This window comes from Heteronotia binoei, chromosome 21 (assembly GCF_032191835.1).
Source record: "Heteronotia binoei isolate CCM8104 ecotype False Entrance Well chromosome 21, APGP_CSIRO_Hbin_v1, whole genome shotgun sequence".
Classification (NCBI taxonomy): domain Eukaryota; kingdom Metazoa; phylum Chordata; class Lepidosauria; order Squamata; family Gekkonidae; genus Heteronotia; species Heteronotia binoei.
The window spans coordinates 189,513,013-189,537,845 of NC_083243.1; the positions used below are offsets into that span (position 1 = coordinate 189,513,013).

The 24,833-nt window shown below is 45.8% G+C and overlaps 1 protein-coding gene across 2 annotated transcripts in view; it reads right to left on the reverse strand.

The window, feature by feature from the left end:
• SEMA5B (semaphorin 5B) overlaps positions 1-24,833 on the reverse strand; it is a 546,394-nt gene that overhangs the window by 44,120 nt on the left and 477,441 nt on the right. For both annotated transcript variants that reach the window (XM_060262054.1, XM_060262053.1), the window contains exons 14-18: positions 8,543-8,686; positions 7,933-8,080; positions 5,684-5,909; positions 2,466-2,684; positions 905-1,075 (exon numbers count right to left, since the gene is read on the reverse strand). In XM_060262054.1, the coding sequence (XP_060118037.1) occupies positions 905-1,075; positions 2,466-2,684; positions 5,684-5,909; positions 7,933-8,080; positions 8,543-8,686 (908 nt within the window). The remainder of the gene's footprint in view (positions 1-904; positions 1,076-2,465; positions 2,685-5,683; positions 5,910-7,932; positions 8,081-8,542; positions 8,687-24,833) is intronic.

The window sequence follows — 24,833 nt, forward strand, 5'->3', positions numbered from 1 at the left end:
TAGAAATAAGGCGTATAAACACTTCAAAAATAAAATATAGTAATAGCAGTATTTGCATTGTGTTTTCCAATATGAAAAAAAAAACTTATTTATTTTGCTATTTAGACACAGCTTTTCTCCCCAATGTGCACACAAAGCGTTCTTCTCTCCTCCTCCCTACATTTTATCCTCACAACAACACCCTCGCGATGGCTATCAAAATAACTGACTCAAAGTCATTCAGTGAATTTCCATGGCAGAGTGAGGATTCAGACGGAGTCTCCCAGTCAAACACTCTTAACCACTGAACCATGCCAGCTGGCAAGTATATTGTCCTGAACACAGGGACTATCTGCATGCCAGCCATGCTCTACCACTGAGCCGTGGCCCCTCTTTGTAATCCTTTTTACATCCTTGTAAGATATTTGTTTCTCCATATTATAGTGTGGAGGCTTTATGAATGGCTTGCCTAAGGCATCCTAAGTAATGGCAGGAATCGGATTCACGCCGTGGACTTATACAGCTCAATAACACATTGTCAGTGACATTCTACATAGTTGGTTAGGTTTATGATACCTCAGAGTCTCATTCAATAAAACAAATTTAAAAAAACAGGACAGCATTCTGGTCTCCATGAGATCCACCTTGGTCTTTAAGCAGTTAACAAAATTCACCAGAAAAGATTTAAAATACCAAGGCATGGGGGTACCCAAAAGAGTTAAGAGAGACTTTTAATTTGGACAGAATGACATATTTATTTGCCTAATCAACACAATTCAATGAAAAATGGTCATAGCATTTACAATTGGGCTAAGATTTTATGCACTTAAAAGCAAATACATTCTGAATAAATATGTTTATCATCTGGTTTTAAGTACTTTTCTCCATCATTCAGTGTGAACTAGAGAAATTCAGACTGCAGTACCTTCACACAAATGGGTATTGCACAGCGCTTCTTCTGTGTGCAACCCAATGCAGATGTCCTCGCCATTAGAAGGGGATGGGTTGGTGCAGGTTCGGGTGCGCTGGTAGTGTCCACCACCACAAGTTGCTGAGCACTGGGACCAAGGAGTCCAGCAGGACCATGATCCTTTCACTACGGATTATTAAAACAAAATTGAGAGATGTACATATTATCATTTCAGTATTTATTCAGCAAAAACCCATGGGATTCTCAGGCAAAAATCATTGAATTGTTACAAGAATGAAGGGGCAGGAAGGTACAGCAGGAACCTTGGACATTTTAGAAAGCATCATATTCAGTATAGAAAACAACTAATACACTTTGCTCACACCACTGTCCATAACTCTGTGGCTTCTTCCCCCAACCCAGAACCACATCACTGGCCCTTTCTGTGCTGCATTCCCCAGAGGACCAACTATTAAACCCGAAAAGAGAAATAGTAAGGATTCGTGGGTTCTACTTTCAATTTCCCTTCCCTCGTGTGGACACCCCTCAGAGGAGAAGCAAGGAAGATGATCGCGAGGTAAAAGCATTAGCTCATCTAAAATGGTTTCTAGATTTTAAAGAAGAAAATGAAAGAAACGGCTATTAGAAATGCCCCAGACCTGTAAGTAACTATCATGAAAACAAATTCAAACCCAAGTTAACCAGGAAACAATATTTTTGGCATGATGAAGTAAAATTTATAATAAATACAGTTCCCATCTCAAACACACAAGAGAGTCACCCTCAAAAAGAAGGACTAAAGTTACTGATTAGTCAGTAAGCTGCTTTGTAGACTTAAAATATCCTAATTCTGCATAGCTTTCTTTTTGCTACAGGTGAAGACAGAGATTATATTTTTACTTCAATGAAGCCCATTCGGGATCACCTCTCTGCATGAAATTCAAATGGTCTATCAACTATGAAAATACCAGTTCTGTGTATGAACTGTAGAGGTCAGCTGGCCATAAAGTCACAGGGCCAGTCTTCCCTAACCCCTAACACAGTTTTCAATTTATAAAATTGAGGATTAATAAAAGAAGGCGACAAACGAAAGTTTAAATTAAAGGAAGGCAGCTCACTTGAAGCATGGGGTGGGGAGAAGAGAGTAAGAGAATGATGGTTAAGCCAGCCTTTAACTTAGCCAGACTGAAGCCTGACTGAAACAGCTGCTGTGGGACCCTCTGCAACTCCAGTAACTACTATATCTTCACTTGCAAGCTGCATTCTACACCACTGCCATAACGACAGATTACAAGATGAAATCACCAATAATATGACACTGAATCATTTTAAAAAACTTACATTCACAAACTGGTTCAGATTCCTCTCTTTCTCTTTGCATCTCTGAGCCACAGCGTGCTACAACTTTCACACAACGTCCGAATGCGGCTAAGAAGTCAGTGGACAGCCATGTTGTGCAAAAGTGCCACAGCAAATAAATCTTCAACTGGCGCAACTTTACAGTACGCTTCAGGGTTTAATGAGCTGCTGACACCGATGAAATGTTACGCTAGGAAGAAGATGTTATTATACTTACCTGGACATGGATGTGGGTTGCAATCCTGATATTCCATTGCTGATCCTATGCAAGGTAAGCCACCATTTTTAGGTTCTGGGTTAGTGCATGTCCGCTTCCTGGTTCTGAAACCCAGCTCACAGTCTCGGGAACAAGAAGACCAACCTCCCCAAAACGACCAGCCACCACTGATAATCCGGATAGAGGTTTTGCCACTTTTCAGAAGGTCATCAACTAGAGCTTGGGGGTGGAAGTACAGAGGAATTAATCACATATCAGTAGCATCAGACAAGGTATCAATTTACAGACCACTGGAATCAGACTTTTGTTTGTTCCTCTATACCTTGGCTTCTGGTAAATCAAACTCTGATCACCATTGGATGTTCCTACCCTACTTCCATAGCTAGTAGCCTCTCTGGTTCATACCGAAATAGTTTCACTTCTGGATTATGCATAATACTTTGGACTCTACTCACTGTTAACGAAAGCATCATTTGTGCTGCTGTTATTGTGGTTTCTAAAAAAAATGTCCTCAAAATAACTTCCAAGCATAATGCAAAAAAGAGATAACCCTCTATAAATACAATCTGAAACATTCCGAAAGCTAAATCCAAATATGTAAGCAAAATCATTAAGCCCACGCTCATTTAATTTGCCCATGGAACGGATCGGTGGCTTCACAGCACCAATCCATTTTCCTACAGCAAGCACTGTCGCATGCAATGATGGGGATGGTGGCAGCAGCAGCTCTAGCAGCCGTCATAAAAAATGGAGGACAACTTTTAGTGCTACATTTGGTAAAATTCTTTCCATATTTTAATCTCTCTTCCAAAATACACTTAGGCTACATTCATACAGGCATTTTGGTCCAATGTAGCCACTTATTCCAAATGGATTTAAAGGGCTCAGTCAGTCAGGCACTGCTGTCAGGCATTCCCCTCTCGCGCTCACTCCAGCAGAAGACGAGTCAAAGTCGGGATAAAGAGCGCATCCCTCTCTCGTTTCCAGAGAGGAATGCAAACAGAATGGATTGGTGCTGTGAACCTGCCAATCCGTTCCAGGCATTTTTCTTCTTTCTGTAAAGTCTGGTGGTGCACTTAAGTGCATGGGCAAGTGCTATTAAAAAAAAACAAACATCTTTCTTAACGGATGGTGCGCTGCAACGGTATGAATGCTCCAGCGCTCCCCCGCCCCCTCCGCACAATCTGCAGGTGTACTGGGGTGACAGGTCTCTCAGTGCTTCTCCACTCCAGAACGAACCAAAGAATTTAGCCCCGTCTCCAAGGTGCCCAGAGCTGCCTGTCTGTCTGCAGCCTTAATGCACCAAACACCGTGAGCATCACAACACTCTTCCATATCCAGCTTCTTCAGAACAATCCGTGTAATCCCTTCCTTTCAGGTTTTTTTTGAACAGGAATGCGCAAGAATGCAGTTCCAGCTGGCTTGGCTTCGAGGTGTGGCTTAATATACAAATGAGTTTTTGCTGGTCTGTTTCTACCCCCCCCCCCCCCAAAAAAAAGCCCTGGTCATCAGAGCAGAGCATCAAGCCACTTCTTAGATAGAACATCGAAATCGAAATATGGCCAAGGACCTGCCTACCTTAGGGACCGTCTCTCCCCATATGAACCCCAGAGAGCACTGAGGTCAGCTGGGAAAAACCTGCTGAACATTCCCGGGCCGAAAGAGGTGAAGTTGCAAAGCACCCGCAACCGAGCTTTCTCTACTATGGCTCCACACCTATGGAACCAACTTCCAGAGGAAACGCGGGCCCTGCGGGACCTTGAACAGTTCCACAGGGCCTGCAAGACTACCCTCTTCCGATTGGCCTTCACTGATTAAGAGGGAAACTGTTAAAGAACTCTCCATCGTAAACGTAAACGTAATCATAGCACTAGTATATCTTATTAATTTTATTAATTTTAGAATTTTAATTTCATTTCATTTCATTTCATCAGAATTTTAATTAAACTGTCAATGTAGTTTTATTTAATATTGTATGACCAATGTATGAAATTATGCTGTTAGCCGCCCTGAGCCTGCTCCAGCGGGGAGGGCAGGATACAAATAAAAATTGTTGTTGTTGTTGAAATCACAATGGCTGTTAGTCGATTTCTGGAGAAGTCCATTAAAATCTGTGCGGGGCACGTTTCGCTATAAATTCTATTAGCTTATTGTTCTTAATCTTGGATTGTAGATTTTGTCTGTCCTCATTTTGTATTATGCCTGAGTATGCCAATAAAAGGGATGATGATGATGATGATGATGAGTGACTGGCCCAAGGTTATTCAGTGGGCTTCTACTGCAGAGTGGAGAGTCAAACTGGGATCTTCCAGATCCCCATTTGAAACTCTAACCACTAAACCACACAGACTCTTGTCTAGCAATAATGGCATAGGCAATATGGTTCCTTGGGCTCTGAAGCAGCTTCAATCTAGGAGTGTCATCTAAACTTAAGCGTTTGCTCTCCAGCTGCTGGGCTCACATCCTTTTGAAAACGGAACGTTTGTGACTGGGCGATGGATATGTACCCACTGCTAGTGATGTAAGCCAATCATTACCATACAAGTCAGAAAGGAGTGGCTAGAGTATTCGCTTTTTGTAGGAGGGACACAGGGATCATATACTATAAGGTCTCCATCCAAATGAAGAGAGAAGGAAGACTGAATTATCACTGCTGGGCCGAACTACATGTTTGAGTTTTTAAACAGCTGGGTCTAGGTTCCCTGCAGCCACACAGCAACTGGCATTTAAAAAAATAAGAAAGGGCTCAAATGGGCTCAGAAAGCCATTGGCGGGAGGAAGGGGAGGCTCCTGTACCCCCCCCCCCCAGCCATTTCTCCGGCTCCAAAACAGCACTGGAGGGGAGTCATTTCCCCATTTTTGTTGTTCCACATGGAGTACCATGTGCATGCGGAGCAGAAAATGGAAAATAACTCTTTCCCGGCACTGTTTTCACATGGGAAAATGGCTCCAGTTCGGCAGAAGCCCTTCTTCCCCTGTGGTGATGTTCTGAGCCTATTTAGGCTCTCTTTTATTTTTAAAAAAGTCATTCCCTGTAGCTGCTGTAGCTGCAGGGAGCCCCAGTTGGGTCTGGGAAACGCAACTCTTTAAAAACTTGGAGATGTAGTTTAGTCCACAGTTCTATTGTGTTGATTTTTACATCTTCTTGCTATCAACAGAACATTATTAATTCAAGTTTAGTTTGGTGATCAGGTTATCTCAAAGCAGGCAGGACATACAATCAGTGTCGCAAACTGCTGACCCATCATTTGGACAGAACCGGCTTTCTGTCTTCTTTCTACCAAACTGGAGATCGTGGGGGTCAGAAAGGTGAGCACGGCAGGTGTAGCGGAAGCGTTGCTCCTGGCGGGCACCGCTCTGAGTAATATTGGTGGGCATCCACGGTGTCCAGGGTGTATTTCTCCGAACCTCTGGACAGGCCTCTGGGCTGCAGGTTTTATATTCCTATTAATGAAAAGAAAAGAAAAAAAATATCCTTATAAATTTGGTTGAGATGCAGTCTTCCCGTAGCATTGCGGTGTTGCATACTAATATAAGGGATGATAAAATAAATCACAGAATATTTGATTGAAAAAGAGAAACAATTCTGGCAGAAACAAAGCTCAAAAGGCAAATAAAGCACAGCTGCTCATTGCTCCCAGTGTTTTAATTATTAGAATACAACATTTAGATGGCAAGCTCATACAGATGTTTTGCACATTGCCTGCACACACACACACACACACACACATCTGACAGGCAAAGGCCTAATTCTCAGTGAAGTGAGAGACTTTTGCATGAACTGTACCATTCAGAAGCCGGAATGAAGCATTCCCTCTAGTGAGCCCCTAAAGGGTTCAGCCCAGAACAAGGTCTATCACATCACTGAGGCACAGGTATGAAGGAACACACACAGTAGACCCTTGGAAGTTAATACTAACAAGCAAAATAATGGTGAGCCATGAGTGTGTGTTTATAGGCTTGGAGATACCAAAGAGATATCTTTGTGTACATTCCCAGCAGTCACCCTACCGGGGTCCTCGTCAGAGACACTAGAGGGCAAGATTTGACTCCATGGCAATGCTGTCCTCGACTAGTACATTTAAGGGCCAAAGCAGAATTATAATATAATAATAATAAAATTTTATTTATACCCCGCCCTCCCCGCCAAGGCAGGCTCAGGGCGGCTTACAAGTATGGCAAAGCCATTGAACAATAAACAGTTATACAATTCAATAAAATTACAATTTATTTATACAAGAATTGATAGAGATCTCCTTCAGTCTCTTTAAGGTAAACTGTGCGGACACGCGTGCTGCTGCAGTACAGATCAGGGCTATAAAGGAAGAAGGGATGGAAGCCTTCGACTTCTATTTGCTTTTGCTAGTCAGAACTGGGCTTCCCAAGCTGTTATTAGCAAGGAAAAAGAGTATCTTTAAAAAAAAAAATCCTGTCTCCTTTAAAATGGCTAACAGTATTGTGGGAATTCCAGTTTCAGGCAGTAAAACCAAGAAGGGGTTGAAGCCAGTGTGCTATAAGAAGAAGAAGAAGATATTGGATTTCTATCCCGCCCTCCACTCCGAAGAGTCTCAGAGCGGCTCACAATCTCCTTTCCCTTCCTCCCCCACAACAGACACCCTGTGAGGTAGATGAAGATATTGGATTTATATCCCGCCCTCCACTCCGAAGAGTCTCAGAGTGGCTCACAATCTCCTTTACCTTCCTCCCCCACAACAGACACCCTGTGAAGTGGATGGGGCTGGAGAGGGCTCTCACAGCAGCTGCCCTTTCAAGGACAACCTCTGCCAGAGCTATGGCTGACCCAAGGCCATTCCAGCAGGTGCAAGTGGAGGAGTGGGGAATCAAACCCGGTTCTCCCAGATAAGAGTCCACACACTTAACCACTACACCAAACTGGCTCTCCATAATGGTTGGAAGGTTAGATTAGGATTTGGGACATCCAGATTCAAAGCTCCACTCTGTGATGGAAGATCACTGGGTGACCTTGGGTCTGTCACACGCTCTCTCTCCCTAATCTGACAATGCTGCTGCAAACTGTTCTGGATATCTAATAAGAAGTATCTAAATAAATAACTCTATTCTTCCTTTCCCACACAATACTTATCTAAATAAGGCTGCACAAGCACACAATGAACTTCTAACAGATTGATGGAGATCTGTGATCTCTGTCATATATGTTTTGGCCCTTCTTCGTCGTCAATCTGGAATGGAATGGTGTATTTTATTGTCCAACTAGTAGTTTAAATACAAGGCATGCACTAGAGTTATACAGAGCTGACAGCATGACAAGTTTAGGGCTGGAAATCCTACAGCTGTAGGATGATGTTCATCCCATGCCCTTGCTACCCGGTTTCCTAAATCTACAGTCAACTTCCTATTATCCTTTAAGCTCTTTCTGTCTCCCTTACCAGGTCTCTGACCATCAGCAACCTGAAGAATGTAAACAAACAAACCAACAAACACATACCACAGGACAGCCAGGACAGGTGTTTCCATTTTCACATGACCTCAGCCTTGAGTGCACCCCTCCACCACAGTTGGCACTACATTTAGTCCAAGGGCCCCAGGAAGACCAGAAAATCGGTAATGGGCAAGGACTGTTCTCATTGCAGAACCTAAAGGGGGGGATTGCAGGGAGGGGGGGGGGGAAACAATAATCAAAGTCAATTTCATGGAGAATCCATTGGGCAGAGGATTGCTGATTGTTAATGCTTTCTCGGTGAACTATTCATACATGGAAGAAGTCACCTTTCAAAAGGACAGCACAATGTCAGTATCCGATCTGGGAGGGTCTGGGTATATTTAAAATTGGCGGGCTGTTAGAGCAATGAAGAAACAGCGTAAGACCCATATTGTTGGGTGCTTTAACAGAATGGTATTTATGCTTGCTAACTGCTCGCTAAGTGTGGGAGACCAAGATAAGACCCATAGACTACCTATTGCCAAAACAGGTGTGCATATAAGCTCTGCCTGGAAGGGTCACTTAGTCAATGCTACTTTTGCATTTTTCATAAGAAAACACAGAGCTCTGAGCCAAAAAGTCTGATAGACGGTTAGGGATGGGGAACGACTCTCACCGCTCCTCTCTGCTTTGTCCGACACAGACCCTGCCTCCGTATCGCGGAGCAGGGTTGCTGCATGACCTCTGACGGACCTGAAAGCCAATCCCACAGGAAGTGCTGCAGGGGGCCCAGGACGACCATGGTGTCCAAGCTCCATTCCTGACAGAGGGGAGGGGGAAGGAAGAGAGATAAAACATGGCATCTGGGTTAATCTTTTTTTTCTTTTCAACTTTATGCTCAATCCAGTACCACTGGCTGTGGCGTGCCAGCAGGTTGCAGAAACTGGCCAGCTCTACCAAACACATTTTACTGCACTTAAATCCAAGAAAAAGATGGAGAGTTAGAGTTTTGCAAGTTTTTCTGTTTCTTTTTCTGAAAAATGAAATCCATGGCAATTTCACTTCAAGTTACGTTTTAAGCTTCCACTAAACGTAACATGGACTGGAGGTCCAAACCCAGCTTCTAAATTCCACATTATTCATAAATTTACATTCTTTGTATAATTCCTTGTGGTGTTACAGAAAAACTAGAGGGAGCAAATACAACAAATATCGGAAGGGCAATAATTACATTGTGAAGGGCATGGTAGACGAAAGCTATCCTGATCTCCCTAAAACATTGACAAGATGCCTCTGATTCGAGAATGATTGCTTGCTTAGGACACCAGCATGTGATCAAGATTAATAAGCATGTAAACATCTGTTTATTGCACCTGCTATCTTACCCTTACTAAAGTCTACAAATGGGATGAAATTTTTAAAACTAGCAAAAGTAAAAAAATTTAAAACTAGCAAAAGTAAAAACTAGAGACTACTGTACAACAACAAAACATGAGCACACCACCAGTTTAAAATTGCAGCTAGCTTTACTTAAGCATGAATGGAAGATTTGACTTCACTTACCGGGAAGCTTTCTTCTTGGTGGTCCAGGAGTGGGGCAGTCCTCACTTCTGGGAATACAGCTCCTCCTCTCTGAGTGGAGTCGATCAACAAATTTGATCCCAGAGGGGAGGGGCTTGTCCCAAGCATCCCCAATCCATCTCCAAGCCTTGCTTCCCCACAGTGATAACCAGTGAGAGAGAAAACTGCCCCCACAAAACTTTCTTGGTGCACACAAAAATCACAACCAACGTTAATCCCATAAACATCCTCTAGACCAGGGGTGGCCAATGGTAGCTCTCCAGATGTTTTTTGCCTATCACTCCCATCAGCCCCAGCCAGCATGGCCAATCTCATCATTGAGAGGGATTATCATCTCTTCACTCCAGCACACCCCAATCATCTCAGAAGCTGCCTCGAGAACTCGGGTGGGTAGGACTGCCCCACTTGTGAACTTCTGAGAATGAAGCTACATGGTAAGTGATCTCCTGTTCTCCGGTGGTCCTGGGAATGGGGCAGTCCTCACTTATGGGTCATTAAAAAAGCAGTGTGCCCCAGGGCAAGCTGTCCAGTTTGCAGACCTAGAGTGTCCTGCAGTACCCTCTAGCTAAATGCAGCTTTGGCAGAGACCATCTTGTCTAATGTTGTCTCTCCTGAGATAGGAAGACTCTGTTCTAGGTTGTCTATCAGTACTCCCAGGTAAAAGATCATCTGAGCTGGCTGGAAGCTGCTCTTTGTCTTGATCACAAAGCCATGTTCCCAAAGGCAGGACACTGTTCAGCTAACTGCCACTCCCCGGTGAAGAGAGGGTGCTTTGATCAAATGTCATCAATATATGGGAAAAGGAATGCTCCCAGTAGTCTCAGATGTGCTACCAGGGCTACCAGCATTTTGGTGAACACCCTGCAGGATGACTTCAGGCTGAAGGGCAGCACCCAGTATTGGAAGTGTCTCTCATTGTACAAAAAGCATAGGAACCTGTGATCTGCTTCTCATATTGGCACATGTAAGCAGATCAAGTCTATGTTCAATAGATGCCAGGAAATCCCCATTGTGAATGGACGCCATAATGGATTTGAGAGTCTCCATCTTTAACTTCCTTGTCCTGATATACCTGTTCAATCACTTGATGTTCAACATGGCCCTGGCATCTCGGCTCTTCTTTGGTACTATGAAGAACACTGAATAAACCCCTCGAGTTTTGGGCACTGATTCTATAGCCCCAAATTCTAGTAGATGTTGAATGGCTGCATCTAGCAGCTGATGTTTTTGATTGGACCAGTTCTTTAGAGCCTGAAGAAAATGTTTTGGAAGAATGGATTTGAATTCTAAGGAATATCCATTGGTTACTGAATCCAATACCCACTTGTCATTTACTGTTAGTTGCCAGCGACTCACATACCTCTGCAGACATCCCCTGATTCCTGCAGTCTGTTGCTTTGACACAATCCTGCTGTGGAGCTTTCTTGGGATCCTTTGAGTTCTGACTGGTCATGTTGAATAAGGAAGATCTGCCATCCTTGTGTGACTTGGACTGCCATCTTCCTTTAAAGGTCCTGGAGTATCCTGAATGAGATGGATGCTTAGACTCTCAAAAGGACTGATAACACTTTCAAGATTTGCCATCTTTCCTCCTGAAAGGAAGAGCATTTTTCTTGTTTTTTGTCTTCGATCAAGTATTTATCCATACGTTCTCTGAATAGGTGGATGCGCTTGAAGGAGACCACAGCCACTTGGCCTGGGCTGAGGGGTCTACCTCCCAGCTTCTTAGCCAGCTGTTCTGCCTAGCTGACATGATGAAGGCAGAGCAAAGACTGTTGCCAGGGCAATCTTCTTGATCACATCCTTGAGCTTTTAAAAAAAATGTTGCTACTTGCTGCTACCAGGTATGAAGTCCAGGAGAACATGACTCTAGCAAATAGGGATTCAGTTGCCAATGCCCTCAAAGAGGTTGCTGAAGCCTCAACGTTTCTATGCAACACCTGCTGTATTTGCCTATCACAGGGACTTCTGGGCAGACCATCTGCCTCCACTGGGAGCACTGAACTGGAACATAGACTTGCCACTGGATTTCCTCTTAGAGGCAGATTGATCATCTTTTCCATCTCTGGCACTAGCGAGTGGTTCAAGCTAAATTTATTATGATCCAAAATCATCAGCAAACATTTACATTGGTTCCATATCTTAAACACACTAGATGCACTGAGCATAAAATGCAATACTGGCTTAAAATATTAAGGCTTGGTCATATACTTCTGTCTAATTAAACATGCCTGAGCACAAAATCTGGTTATTTTAAGGGTCATTTCATTGCAACAATCTCCAAGAAGGAGAGAAATATAAAACTGATTGGTTCTACTTGGGAAATTGGATAAAACTGGAGTAAAATAAAATATTTCAAATGTTCTGGTAAAATCGGCAGTATAATAAAACATGCTCAATTGTTTCTACCATATCTGAGTGGCACAGGCAGAAATGTTTCTCATGTGGAATTTGAGTGATTAAAACCTTCAAGAAGGGCAGATGGAAGGACATTTAATCAGGCAAGGGTAAAGGCTCTGCAATGTTTAGGGTATTCCATCATATAGAGGTGACACTAGGGAGTAAAACTTAGAAAAAAACAGGATGGTTGGCTTTAGGCTTAGTTGGAGCTTTCCATTATGCCTTCATTAAATTATAGAAGTTTGCTGGTAGAGGGACCCCGGATAGGGCCACTCCTGATTTGGGAAGGGTTTTATCTGATCTCCAGAAAATCTGGGCTTATTTCCTCTTTGTTTGGGGGCTTAGAAGTGATCTCCAGAACCTTCAGCTCCTTAGGAAGCAGTATGGCGTATAAATCCTTGGGGGAAAGTCTTTTCTGCATTGTGGTTACTATGTCCTCCTCCTCCCCCTTCTTCCTTATTGAAGTCCTCATACTGGAGGCTGAGCAGAGGACTGCATTCCTATGGTGCTCAGGCTCTTCTGTGAGAGACAGAAGCACTGTCGCTTTCCCCTTTTCTGGAGCCTGATCCCCTATTGGGATGCGTCCCCTGCATACCTGAGGGACAAGCAGATGAGTTGATTCTATGCCAGGATTAATTCTTGCATCAATTCCCCAAACTCTTTCCTCATTTTCCCTTTGAGGCAAGCCAGAAGGAGCTCAAGTCTAAGTCTACGAATGATAGAAAAATTAGAGGTGGCAGAAAGTCCCTTCATGGGAGAGGGTGTCTGGAGGGCATCCACAAGGCATAGAAATCTGGATTATTTGTAAGTGTACGATTTATGAGAGGAGAGTTTTCTATTACTCAACAACACCGAGTGCACTCTGGGTGAGAAGAGCATGGAAGTATGTCTGGTGCAGTACCTGGCCTCCATGTGTCAGGAGGAGATCTGGGACAGAAGAAGGATGGAGAAACATCTTGGGAGTGAGACAAAGCAGAAGAGGGAACTAATGATGCTGAGGCCAGCAGGGTGTTACCAAGAGCATTGAGGGCATTCCCTCAAGAGTTTGTTGATTACCTTGGTGATTCAAGGTAGACATGGAAACATGTACAGAGACTGGTCCTGTCCTGGAAACAGGAGGTCATCCCTTAAGAGCTGGGGTCCACTCCTGCTCTAGAGCAGAATACTGGCATTTCTGATCTTGATGGTGATAGCATCGAGTGGAGGGTGACCCCACAGGCGTAATGCAAGCTGGAAAGACGTTCAGTTGATCTCTTACTCATGCAGGGATGCTACCCCATGGCTCAAAGGATCTGTGTATATGTTCAGTGGGTAAACTGTGGGAAAATAGAGGTCCCTGCCATCTGCCCATACTCCCAATACTGGCAACAGTCCACCTTTGACAGAGGTGATTGCTGTCCTTTGATTGCTGGCAACAGTCCACCTTTGACAGAGAAGATGATTGCTGTGGCATTTACACAAGGATGGAGACAGACTTTGCTGCAAGTGGTGGTTTGAAGAAAAGTAGACATATTCGACAGCCAGCAGTGTTAAGAAAGTGATATGATGGTTGGCATGGTCAGGAGATCATGGGTTCCTAACACAAGACCATTCATATGCACATTCCAGGCCCTAGGGAAGAAGAAGATGAAGAAGAAGATATTGGATTTATATCCCGCCCTCCACTCCGAAGAGTCTCAGAGCGGCTCACAATCTCCTTTCCCTTCCTCCCCCACAACAGACACCCTGTGAGGTAGATGAAGATATTGGATTTATATCCCGCCCTCCACTCCGAAGAGTCTCAGAGCGGCTCACAATCTCCTTTCCCTTCCTCCCCCACAACAGACACCCTGTGAGGTAGATGAAGATATTGGATTTATATCCCACCCTCCACTCCGAAGAGTCTCAGAGCGGCTCACAATCTCCTTTCCCTTCCTCCCCCACAACAGACACCCTGTGAGGTAGATGAAGATATTGGATTTATATCCCGCCCTCCACTCCAAAGAGTCTCAGAGCGGCTCACAATCTCCTTTCCCTTCCTCCCCCACAACAGACACCCTGTGAGGTAGATGAAGATATTGGATTTATATCCCGCCCTCCACTCCGAAGAGTCTCAGAGCGGCTCACAATCTCCTTTACCTTCCTCCCCCACAACAGACACCCTGTGAGGTAGATGAAGATATTGGATTTATATCCCGCCCTCCACTCCGAAGAGTCTCAGAGTGGCTCACAATCTCCTTTCCCTTCCTCCCCCACAACAGACACCCTGTGAGGTAGATGAAGATATTGGATTTATATCCCACCCTCCACTCCGAAGAGTCTCAGAGCGGCTCACAATCTCCTTTCCCTTCCTCCCCCACAACAGACACCCTGTGAGGTAGATGAAGATATTGGATTTATATCCCGCCCTCCACTCCGAAGAGACTCAGAGCGGCTCACAATCTCCTTTCCCTTCCTCCCCCACAACAGACACCCTGTGAGGTAGATGAAGATATTGGATTTATATCCCGCCCTCCACTCCGAAGAGTCTCAGAGCGGCTCACAATCTCCTTTCCCTTCCTCCCCCACAACAGACACCCTGTGAGGTAGATGAAGATATTGGATTTCTATCCCGCCCTCCACTCCGAAGAGTCTCAGAGCGGCTCACAATCTCCTTTCCCTTCCTCCCCCACAACAGACACCCTGTGAGGTGGGTGGGGCTGGAGAGGGCTCTCACAGCAGCTGCCCTTTCAAGGACAACCTCTGCCAGAGCTATGGCTGACCCAAGGCCATTCCAGCAGGTGCAAGTGGAGGAGTGGGGAATCAAACCCGGTTCTCCCAGATAAGAGTCCGCACACTTAACCACTGCACCAAACTGGCTCTCCAGGAAGGTATTTGCAGTGATCACAACGGATGGAGCAGGGGTTGGAAAGGTGCCCTTAAAAACTGAGACACTCCCATTGTCCACCAGTCCCACGACCAGGACACTGAGGGAGAGGCAAAACCACAAGGGGTCTCTGGAGGCACCATATATACCGGATGTGCATGGTGAGGTTGGTAAACACTAGGACCATGGTGGCCAGGCCATAAGGCCTGGAGGAATTGAATTTGGAAAGCTGTGCCTTCTCTCTGTTCTTGGAGTATATGCACATCCTGTACTCTGCTAAGTGGGGGGGAGAAAAAAACCCCTGCAAGTTGGTGTCCCTATTCACCCCTATGAACTGGACCCTGGTTAATGGGGATCAGGTGGGATTTATCTCTCTCTCTCACTGTAGATTCACCATGTTTCCCAAATTCTGGAATAGGTCAAGACTGGACTCAATGTTTTAAGTGACGGTCTGTTTGGATTTTGTGACCAACAGCTGGTCATCTAACCACAGGAACATGGATATTCCCAGGAAGTGGAAGTAGGCTGCAATGAGGATCATTCTTTTGGTGAAGATGCATGGAGCCTTCATGATGCCAAATAAGGGGACCTTGTATCAGCAGTGCTCTGACCCAATTGCAGATCTAGATATTCCTAGCGGCAGGGCATATGGAAATGTGGAAATATAAATTCTGTGAGTCCAGGGTGGCCATCCCATCCTCTTGCTTGATCAGCAGATAGATATTGTGTACGGCAGACATGCTGAAGTTGTGAGGTCCATGAGGAGGCAGGGGCGCCCTGCTCCTTTTCTGGGGGTGGGGCATACTCCGAAGTACTGGAAAAGAAAAATAGAATCCTGGAAGGGTGGAAGAACTTGATCCATGACCCAGTTAGTGAGGAGTAACTTTACTTCCTCCAGGAGAACGACTGAGGATGGTGTTGGTACAAACCTTTGTTCGATTGGCAGTTGAAGAAATTGTACCGCAGATCCCTCCGCTATGATAGAATGGACCCACCTGGCAGAGGTGATGAGCCTCTGAGTTGATAAGAGGCCAGTATGGTGTAGTGGTTAAGTGTGCGGACTCTTATCTGGGAGAACCGGGTTTCATTCCCCACTCCTCCACTTGCACCTGCTAGCATGGCCTTGGGTCAGCTCTGGCAGAGGTTGTCCTTGAAAGGGCAGCTGCTGTGAGAGCCCTCTCCAGCCCCACCCACCTCTCAGGGTGTCTGTTGTGGGGGAGGAAGGGAAAGGAGATTGTGAGCCGCTCTGAGATTCTTCGGAGTGAAGGGCAGGATAGAAATCCAATATCTTCATCTACCTCACAGGGTGTCTGTTGAGGGGAAGGAAGGGAAAGGGGATTGAGAGCCACTCTGAGACTCTTCGGAGTGGAGGGCGGGATATAAATCCAATATCTTCATCTACCTCACAGGGTGTCTGTTGTGGGGGGGGGGAGGTAAAGGAGATGGTGAGCTGCTCTGAGACTCTTCAGAGTGAAGGGCGGGATATAAATCCAATATCTTCATCTACCTCACAGGGTGTCTGTTGTGGGGGAGGAAGGGAAAGGAGATTGTGAGCCGTTCTGAGACTCTTCGGAGTGGAGGGCGGGATATAAATCCAATATCTTCATCTACCTCACAGGGTGTCTGTTGTGGGGGAGGAAGGGAAAGGAGATTGTGAGCTGCTCTGAGACTCATCGGAGTGGAGGGTGGGATATAAATCCAATATCTTCATCTACCTCACAGGGTGTCTGTTGTGGAGGAGGAAGGGAAAGGAGATTGTGAGCTGCTCTGAGACTCTTCGGACTGGAGGGCGGGATATAAATCCAATATCTTCATCTACCTCACAGGGTGTCTGTTGAGGGGGAGGAAGGGAAAGGAGATTGTGAGCCGCTCTGAGACTCTTCGGAGTGGAGGGCGGGATATAAATCCAATAAGAATGGATACAGCTGATTAGGTTAAGGGTGTGATGAGTCAAAACCCCGATTTGGGTGTCCTGGAGTCATTGTGCCTGATGGCTTGAGAGGGGAAAAGGTGAAACTTTGATTAGTTGTAAAAAGGTTTGGTGGATGCTGAGGCAGAGCCAGGCCTCCAGGAGGGTTCAGTTGATTGATGCTAAGGCCGTCATTTGTTTTAGGATACGTCTAGAATGGTGTCGAGCCTGGAGACAAGCCTGGATCCTAGGCCGTCGGGATGTTCCTGAGCATCTCATGGAGAATGGTAGTTATAGGAGAGCGGAAGAGGCTAACACCTTGAACATGACGTCCTCAGCATATGCTCTGGTGCCAGGCTGAAGGGCAGTGGAGCGAAGCCTTGCCTGGGATCTGAGAGTGATAGCTGATGTAAGAGTCTTGGTAGCAATGTCAACCAATTTGTTTGGATGAGTTGAGCTGTCATTTGAACAAGAGCTTGCCCCTTTTGCATGCGTTTGGCAACACAGTGCTTGACGTTCTGGGGGAAGCCAGCATGTTTGAAAGCTGTTCCCTTAACAAATACTGGTACCAGTTCATACAAGTGGAGTAGTTGAGGGTCTTAATGCATCAACCGAACAGAATGTCTTGCCCAGGATGTCGATTTTCTTCTCTCCATCGGGCTGGGGGAGGGGCATTTGGCAGACTGTGGACAATGAAGAGATGACCCCTGGATTTGGTTCTGGGTGAGTGAGCATGAGTTTAGCCCCAGGTTCATGCACTGTATATGTATGATCCAGCTGAGAAGAAGGACTTGGAGTAGGGATTGGCATACATCAGAGGTGTCAAACTCATTTGTTATGAGGGCCAGATCTGGCATAAATGAGATCTTATTGGGCTGGGCTAAACAGCAGCAAACAGCAAGCCTTTATTGGAATAAAACAGATTTAGCAGTAAAATAGCAATATAAATAATATAAAATCCTAGATTATAGAGTACACAGGGAGCTAATATACATAAAATAAGTAAAATATATATGAGTCGAGTTTAGCCAAATTAAACAATTAAAACAAATAAAATATGGTCATTCCAGAACCATTCTCTGTCGTATTTCCATGGCCTTTTGAAGAAATCTAGCCATCATTAAAGTTACCTCAGAGCAAGTGTCATTTAAAAGTTTGTGGACTTTGCCTGAATCAGCACAGCCCAACATATCTGCTAAGATATCTTTCAGGTATATACAACGAATATCATCATAAAGAGGACAGTTCAATAATACATGGGAAATAGTTTCAATACACTTGGGATTACAAAGACAGTGTCTATTAGAGTACTCAATCCTGTTAAATCTACCAAATAGGATAGCAGATGGTAATGCATTACATCTCGTTAACGAGAACACATGCCGTTGCTGTGGAGCTTGTAGAGAGGAGAAATACGATGCTAATTTACCTACTGAGAGAGGAAGTTCGAAATTCAGCGGGGAGCAAGACTTGTTGGCCAGGCTACATAACGTTTGCATTTCAATATCAAGAATTCTGAGCTTAAGTTTCAAAAAAGCATCTTTTAAGGATAGCATAAGAAGTGAATCTAAATTAATGCTCATAGATTTAATTTTCCTCTCAATACATACTAGCCAATTTGACAAATTAGATTCTGAGAGCAGTTGATATAAAAGGCTCTCTGAGTCAGAGTGGAAATGTAGCCGTAGCCAGTATTTAAGTGACATTAGCCATGCTCGTGTTTCCACAAGATTCGTCCCTGTTTCTAAACACAAAATTGCATATGGTACGCACTTTGGGAATCCCAGAATTTTCCATAGGAATTTTGATTGGACACCTTCAATGTTATTATCCAAGGCTGTGATCCACACTGGGACCCCATATAAAAGCTGCGGTATCACTTTAGCTTTAAAGATTTTTAGCGCGGCTGGGATAAACTAATTGCCTCTGCTGTAAAAGAAGCGCTGGATAGCTGCAACGCTAACATTGAATGACTTAATTATATAGTTACGATGATTAGTCCAAAGTGTGTTATATTGAAAATGAATTCCTAGGTATTTGTAGTATTTTACTTGTTCTATCTCTTTGCTGCCTATTGACCATTTAGTTGGTTTCCAAGATTTGGAAAAAAAAAACAATTTTTGGACTATGATGGTCAGTATCTGACAAAAAGGGAGCAAGATCATTAAGAAAGAGGTTAAACAAAAAGGGGGCCAACACACAACCTTGTTTAACCCCCTTTCTTAATGGGATTTTTGATGTAAGATCGCCTGATAAAGAGCATTTGACTTGACAAAAGTTGAAAGTATATAATTTTTTAATGAGCATAAGGAGTCTTTTATCAATACTTGTTTGTTCCAGTTTATCCCACAACAGGTCTCTGTCAATTGAATCAAATGCTCCCTTTAAGTCTAAAAAGGCTACATACAATTTCATCTTTTTCCCAATAGCGTATTTGGAAATTAGATGGGACAAAGTATTACAATGATCGAGAGTAGTTTTGCCTTTACAAAAACCCAGCTGTTCCGGACCAAGAATTTTTTCTCGTGTCATCCATTGTTCAAGTTTCCCCAGCAGATACTTGGAATATAATTTACCAATGGTGGATAGGAGACTAATCGGCCTGTAATTATTTGGAATGGCGGGATCTCCTTTTTTATAAATTGGAACCACTATTGAATTAAGCCAGGCTTTAGGAATTATGCCTGTTCTGTCAATACTAGTAAAGAGAGATGCGAGCAGAGTAGCCCATCAATCTGGATCTAACTTTAGGATTTCAGAGGGAATAACATCTGGTCCTGCAGCTTTACCTGATTTCAATTGCTGGGCCATGTTGGGCCGCCCTGGGCATGTTCCTATTTAAGATTAGGTAGCAGAGATGTAAACTTTATAAAGGACACAGACAAATGCAATTAAAAAAAAAAACCCTTAAAATAAAACATGCTTAAAAATTAGCACTTGTTGATTTTAAAGGTGCTTTCTTTAGATTTCTCCCATGGGATCCAGTGAACTGGGCAAAGAAAGCTCTGGCTCTTTCCTTCCTTCCCCAGGGGACCAGGAGGGGGAGGAGCCGCAGTCAATAGACGGAAGAGAGGCTTGGCTCAGTAGCTCTGCTGTGTGGTTGAGATTGTCTGGCAAAGCAAGCTCTGTCTTCCCCCCTTCCTCCCCAAAGAAGGCACCTCAGCCAATGGAGAAAATAAAGGTTTTGCTCTGTAGCTCCTGTGCAATTGAGCAAACCTGGCAAAGCAAGCTGTGATGCACAAGGAAGCAAGAGACAGGGAGAAGAAAGCAGATGACAACCAGTTGCTCAGGGACCTGATAGGAGCCCTCTGGGGGCCTGATTCGGCCCCTGGGCCGCATGTTCAACACCCCTGGCATAGATCAAAATTCTTTGTGGCTTGTAGAACTACTGTTGGAACAGGAAGGGCGAACGTTGTAATGTGTTACGCTGAATGATGCTGAAAGCCATGTCGGTGATTTTGGGTTGAGGCTACCTGAAGAAAGCATCAGGGTGTAGTCTAGTCATTTTATGCAGCCACCATAGGACTTAAGGTCTTCCACAACATCTGTGATATTCAGTTTAAGTGAGTCGGTGCAGAGGCAGTTGAAGCTTGCTCCACATCAAAGTGGCCGAAGGATGGGGAGAGATGCCAACATTTGGTGTCCACTGCTGAGCCTCATCAGTCAGCTCGGGAGATTTACGAGGCATCAATCTGGTACCAGAGTGGGTCAGGTCACTGTTGCTGACGGCCAGGACCTATACCTATTGGAGGTTTCAAATTTCTGGACCCAATCAAAGGTCCTCAGTGTCCTCCCCTCTGGGAAGACTGTTTGGACAAGGTGCACCCCATGCAGATATTGCCCATTGCTTAACCCACGTGAAGACTGTGGGCTGCAGATGAAGGAAGGGTTACTGCCCTCACTGCTGATAGGTGTCCGCTGTTGAGGTCGGATGTCATGGAGGGACATTCCAGTGCCAGCAGGACTGCAGTTGAGTAAGGAGCTGTTGGCGCTTGGGGACTGCGAGCGCAATTAAGAGGAGGTGGTGCGTTCGCACTCTGAGCTGGAAAGCTGAACCACTTGGGTTGGGAGCGGGGGACTCAGTCGGTGGACGGTAATGCTGTTCGTTATGATGCTGGGATGACTGCCGACTCTAACATGGATCCTTCCGTAGAGCCGAGTGGCATATGACAGCTGCAGTCACGTTTGCCGTGCTTGTCCTCCTCCTGAAATCCCTTGCCGACCCTGTCGTTTCTGACAGGTAGCAAGAACTCCGACTTAGATGCCAAGTTTGCTAATGTGAAAGAGCGGTTGACGTCGGAATGGGAAGAGACTCTTGCTCTCAGTGGGTTCAGGCGCCAGCATCGCAAGTTAGACCCCGTGTCATCAGGAGTCAAGGACACCAAGGTCTTTCTAGTCAATGACGGAGATGACTTGAGCGCTGTGGATGGGCATGTAGCTCCATTTTCCCTCATCTGTCCGGTGGACTTAGCACAGTGCGGGTACATATTTGCGTAGTGAGTCTTCCCGAGACATGGGGCGTTTTCACACTCACCTTCAAGTGGCGCGACCGCCCTCTTCACGCCAGAGGATCTGCAGGGATTTCGCATAAGAAGCGCCGGAGCAGCCAAAAGAGCCGGAAAGTTCCGTCGCAAAACCCGCTCAAACGGAAACCGCCAAGAAGCAGGAAAACGTTTGAGCGGCTTTTGCGACGGAAGTCGCCGGCTCTTTTGGCTGCTCTGGCGCTTCTTATGCGAAATCCCTGCAGATCCTCCGGCGTGAAGAGGGTGGTCGCGCCACTTGAAGGTGAGTGCGAAAACGCCCATGGTGAGCAGAGGGAGTGACCATCAGGAGGGGAGATTTCACTCCTGCACTTAGAACGGTTTTAAAACACCATCTAATTTATTTATTTATTTATTTATTACTTTACATTTATATCCCGCCCTCTCCGCAAGCGGACTCAGGGCGGCTTACAGTATCATAAAAACAATCAATTCCATAAAACATATAAAACCATAAAACATTTATCAAGTTAAAAACTAGTACGCTATCTCAATCTAGTCTGGCGGTATTGGGTTCTGACTATGACCGCCAGCTTCTGTAGGATGTCCGGTGGCAGCCCATTTTCAGTCAACCAGAAAAGCCTGCCTAAACAGTTCGGTCTTACAGGCCCTGCGGAACGCCGACAAATCCCGCAGGGCCCTTATAGCTTCTGGGAGGGTGTTCCAGAGTTCTGGTGCTGCCACCGAGAAGGCCCTAGATCTTGTTGCGGATAGCCTGGCTTCTTTTGGGCCAGGGGCAGACAGCAGATTTTTTGTCCCTGATCGCAGTGCTCTCTGGGGGATATATGGGGAAAGGCGGTCCCGTAGATAGGCAGGTCCCTGACCATAAAGGGCTTTAAAGGTTAATACCAACACCTTGAAGCGAACTCGGAACACAACAGGCAACCAGTGTAGCTCTCTCAGCACTGGCCGAATGTGCTCCCGTCGTGGTAGCCCCATTAACAGCCGTGCCGCAGCGTTCTGCACTAGTTGTAGTCTCCGGGTTAGCGTCAGGGGTAGCCCCATGTAGAGAGCATTACAGTGATCTATTCTTGAGGTGACCGTAGCATGGATTACCGTCGCTAGGTCGCTGCGGTCCAGGTAAGGGGCCAGCTGCCGTGCTTGCCGGAGATGGAAAAAGGCAGATCTAACAGTGGCTGCCACCTGAGCCTCCATTGTAAGGGAGGACTCGAGGAGCACGCCTAAGCTCTTGACCTTGGGGACCGGTATTAGTGGCACCCCGTCAAGGGCCGGCAGCTGGATCTCTCTCCCCGGACCGCCCCGACCCAGGTAGAGAACCTCCGTCTTCGTCGGATTCAATTTCAGCCGACTCAGTCTGAGCCAGGAGGCCACGGCTTGTAATGCCAGGTCTAGATTTTCCGGGGTACAGTCAGACTGGCCACCCATCATTAGGTAGAGCTGGGTGTCATCCGCATATTGATGGCAACCCAGTCCATACCTCCTGACTATCTGGGCAAGGGGGCGCATATAGATATTAAATAACATCGGGGATAGGACCGCTCCCTGCGGCACCCCGCAACTAAGGGGGTGCCTCTGGGATGCTTCCTCCCCTATCACCACCCTTTGTCCCCGATCTTGGAGAAAGGAAGTCAGCCACTGCAAGGCAGATCCCTGTATCCCCACATCGGTGAGGCGGTCAGTCATTAGCTGGTGGTCAACCGTATCAAAAGCGGCTGACAGATCTAATAACAGCAGCACTGCAGAGCCGCCCTGATCCAGATGTCGCATAAGATCATCCATGAGGGCGACCAGAACTGTCTCCGTCCTGTGACCTGGCCGAAAGCCGGACTGGAATGGATCCAGTGCGGAAGTGTCCTCCAGGAATCCCTGCAGCTGAGTCGCCACCGCCCGCTCTATGACCTTACCCAGGAAGGGAAGGTTTGACACCGGCCGATAGTTCGCCAATGTGGCCGGGTCTGCTGATGGTTTTTTTAAGAGGGGACGGACCACTGCCTCTTTAAGAGGTGTGGGAAAGATCCCTTCAATCAGGGACCTATTGATGATGTCCTGTAGTGGTTCACGTAGCCACGCTTGGCTAGCCTTTATAAGCCAAGACGGGCACGGATCTAACCTACAGGTCGTAGGGCGTACAGCTGCAAGGGTCCTGTCGACTTCCTCCAGACTGAGTGGACCAAAAGAATCCAGAATTGAACTAGAAGACGTGCTCGGTGCCCCAAGTTCATCTACTGTATTAATTATGGCGGGTAGGTCGTGTCGGAGTGACGAGACCTTATCTGCGAAATAGCTCGCGAAAGCCTCACAGCCTATTTCCAATTCTCTACTATTTTGTTTGCCCTGCGGCAGTTCTGTTAATGACCGAATTATACTAAACAATTGTGCTGGGCGCGAGGTCGCAGATGCGATTCTGGATGCAAAGTATTCCTTCTTTGCAGTCCGAATAGCCATCTCATAGGCCCTCATAAATGACCTATATGATGTTCTCGTAGCTTCGTCACGAGCGCGACGCCATTGTCTCTCTAGCCGTCTTAATCGTCGTTTCATCGATCGCATCTCCGGGGTATACCACGTGAGCGATTCAAGGAAAGGGAATGAGGAAAAAAAGGGAGAGGGGAGATCTGAAAGGCTAAGGAAAGTAAAGTCTACTTCTCTCTCTCTGTCTGTCTCTGTTTTTATATATTATTTTCTTTTGAGAGAGCATAAGAGACAAATATAGAAAAGGATTAGAAGTGGCTATTTGAAAAGGGGGAAGGTTAACGAAAGCACCTGCCAGAGCAAGGAGATCGACTGATCGGTGTGGTGGTCAGAAGAGAACTGGTGGGATGTCCGCTCCCACTCTGGTGAGCATGCGTGGTGGGATTCCTGCACACAGTCACTGGAGTCTGAGCACAAAAATCTTGTGGCTTGTTAAGTACTGATTGGGGTCAACGCAGGTGCACTTTCCCTTGGGTGTGATGCACAGAGACCATGAAGATTTGCTATAAATAGCGGTCAGTGATTTATATGGTACATGCGTGTTTCCTTCTCCCACTGGTGCCAAAAAATAATTCCCTAACCTTTCCTTTATTAGCCTTATGGGGACTGTTATTCCCAGCTTTTCTTTTTTTTAAAGTCTCCTTCTAGCATGGTCATGTTGTAAAGTGCATGCATATATATATATTTTAATCTGCAAAGGAAGTATTTAGAGTTTTAATAAAGACGTGCGTCATATTTGTTCATGTCTTTTGGTTCTCAAAGATCTGACCTTTATTCTATGCGGCTCTTCTGTTAAGTAAGTTTGGTCACCCCTGCTCCAGGGCCTGAGAAGTGGCTAGGCCTGCCCTCACTGTCATTTCTGCCAGAGAAATGCTTCTTTCCAAGATCAACAAAGAAAGCAGCAACACTGGCAGTCTTCCAAAGGGATGAAAAGGCTCTCTTTTCCTTTACACAGAAGGCCCTGAGGATATCTCTGTCCTTTTCTTCAAAGCACCGACCCCTTGTCCGCTGGACCAGTCTAACCTCAGTTTCACGGGGGGGGGGGGGCTTAGGGCTGGAGCTGCTCCTCTGTTGCCTGATTGAGCCAGTTCCTTCCCAGCCTGTGGGAGCCTCACCAATGGCCTTGGCATGTGTCTTGGCTTCTGGCTCCAGAACAAGCCACTACAGACTCAATTGTGCCCTTGGGATCACTGAAGGGGGGTGCTTCCAGCCCAAAGGCTGAGGACCTTGGCAGGAGTCTGCAGTTGAGGCCATGGCC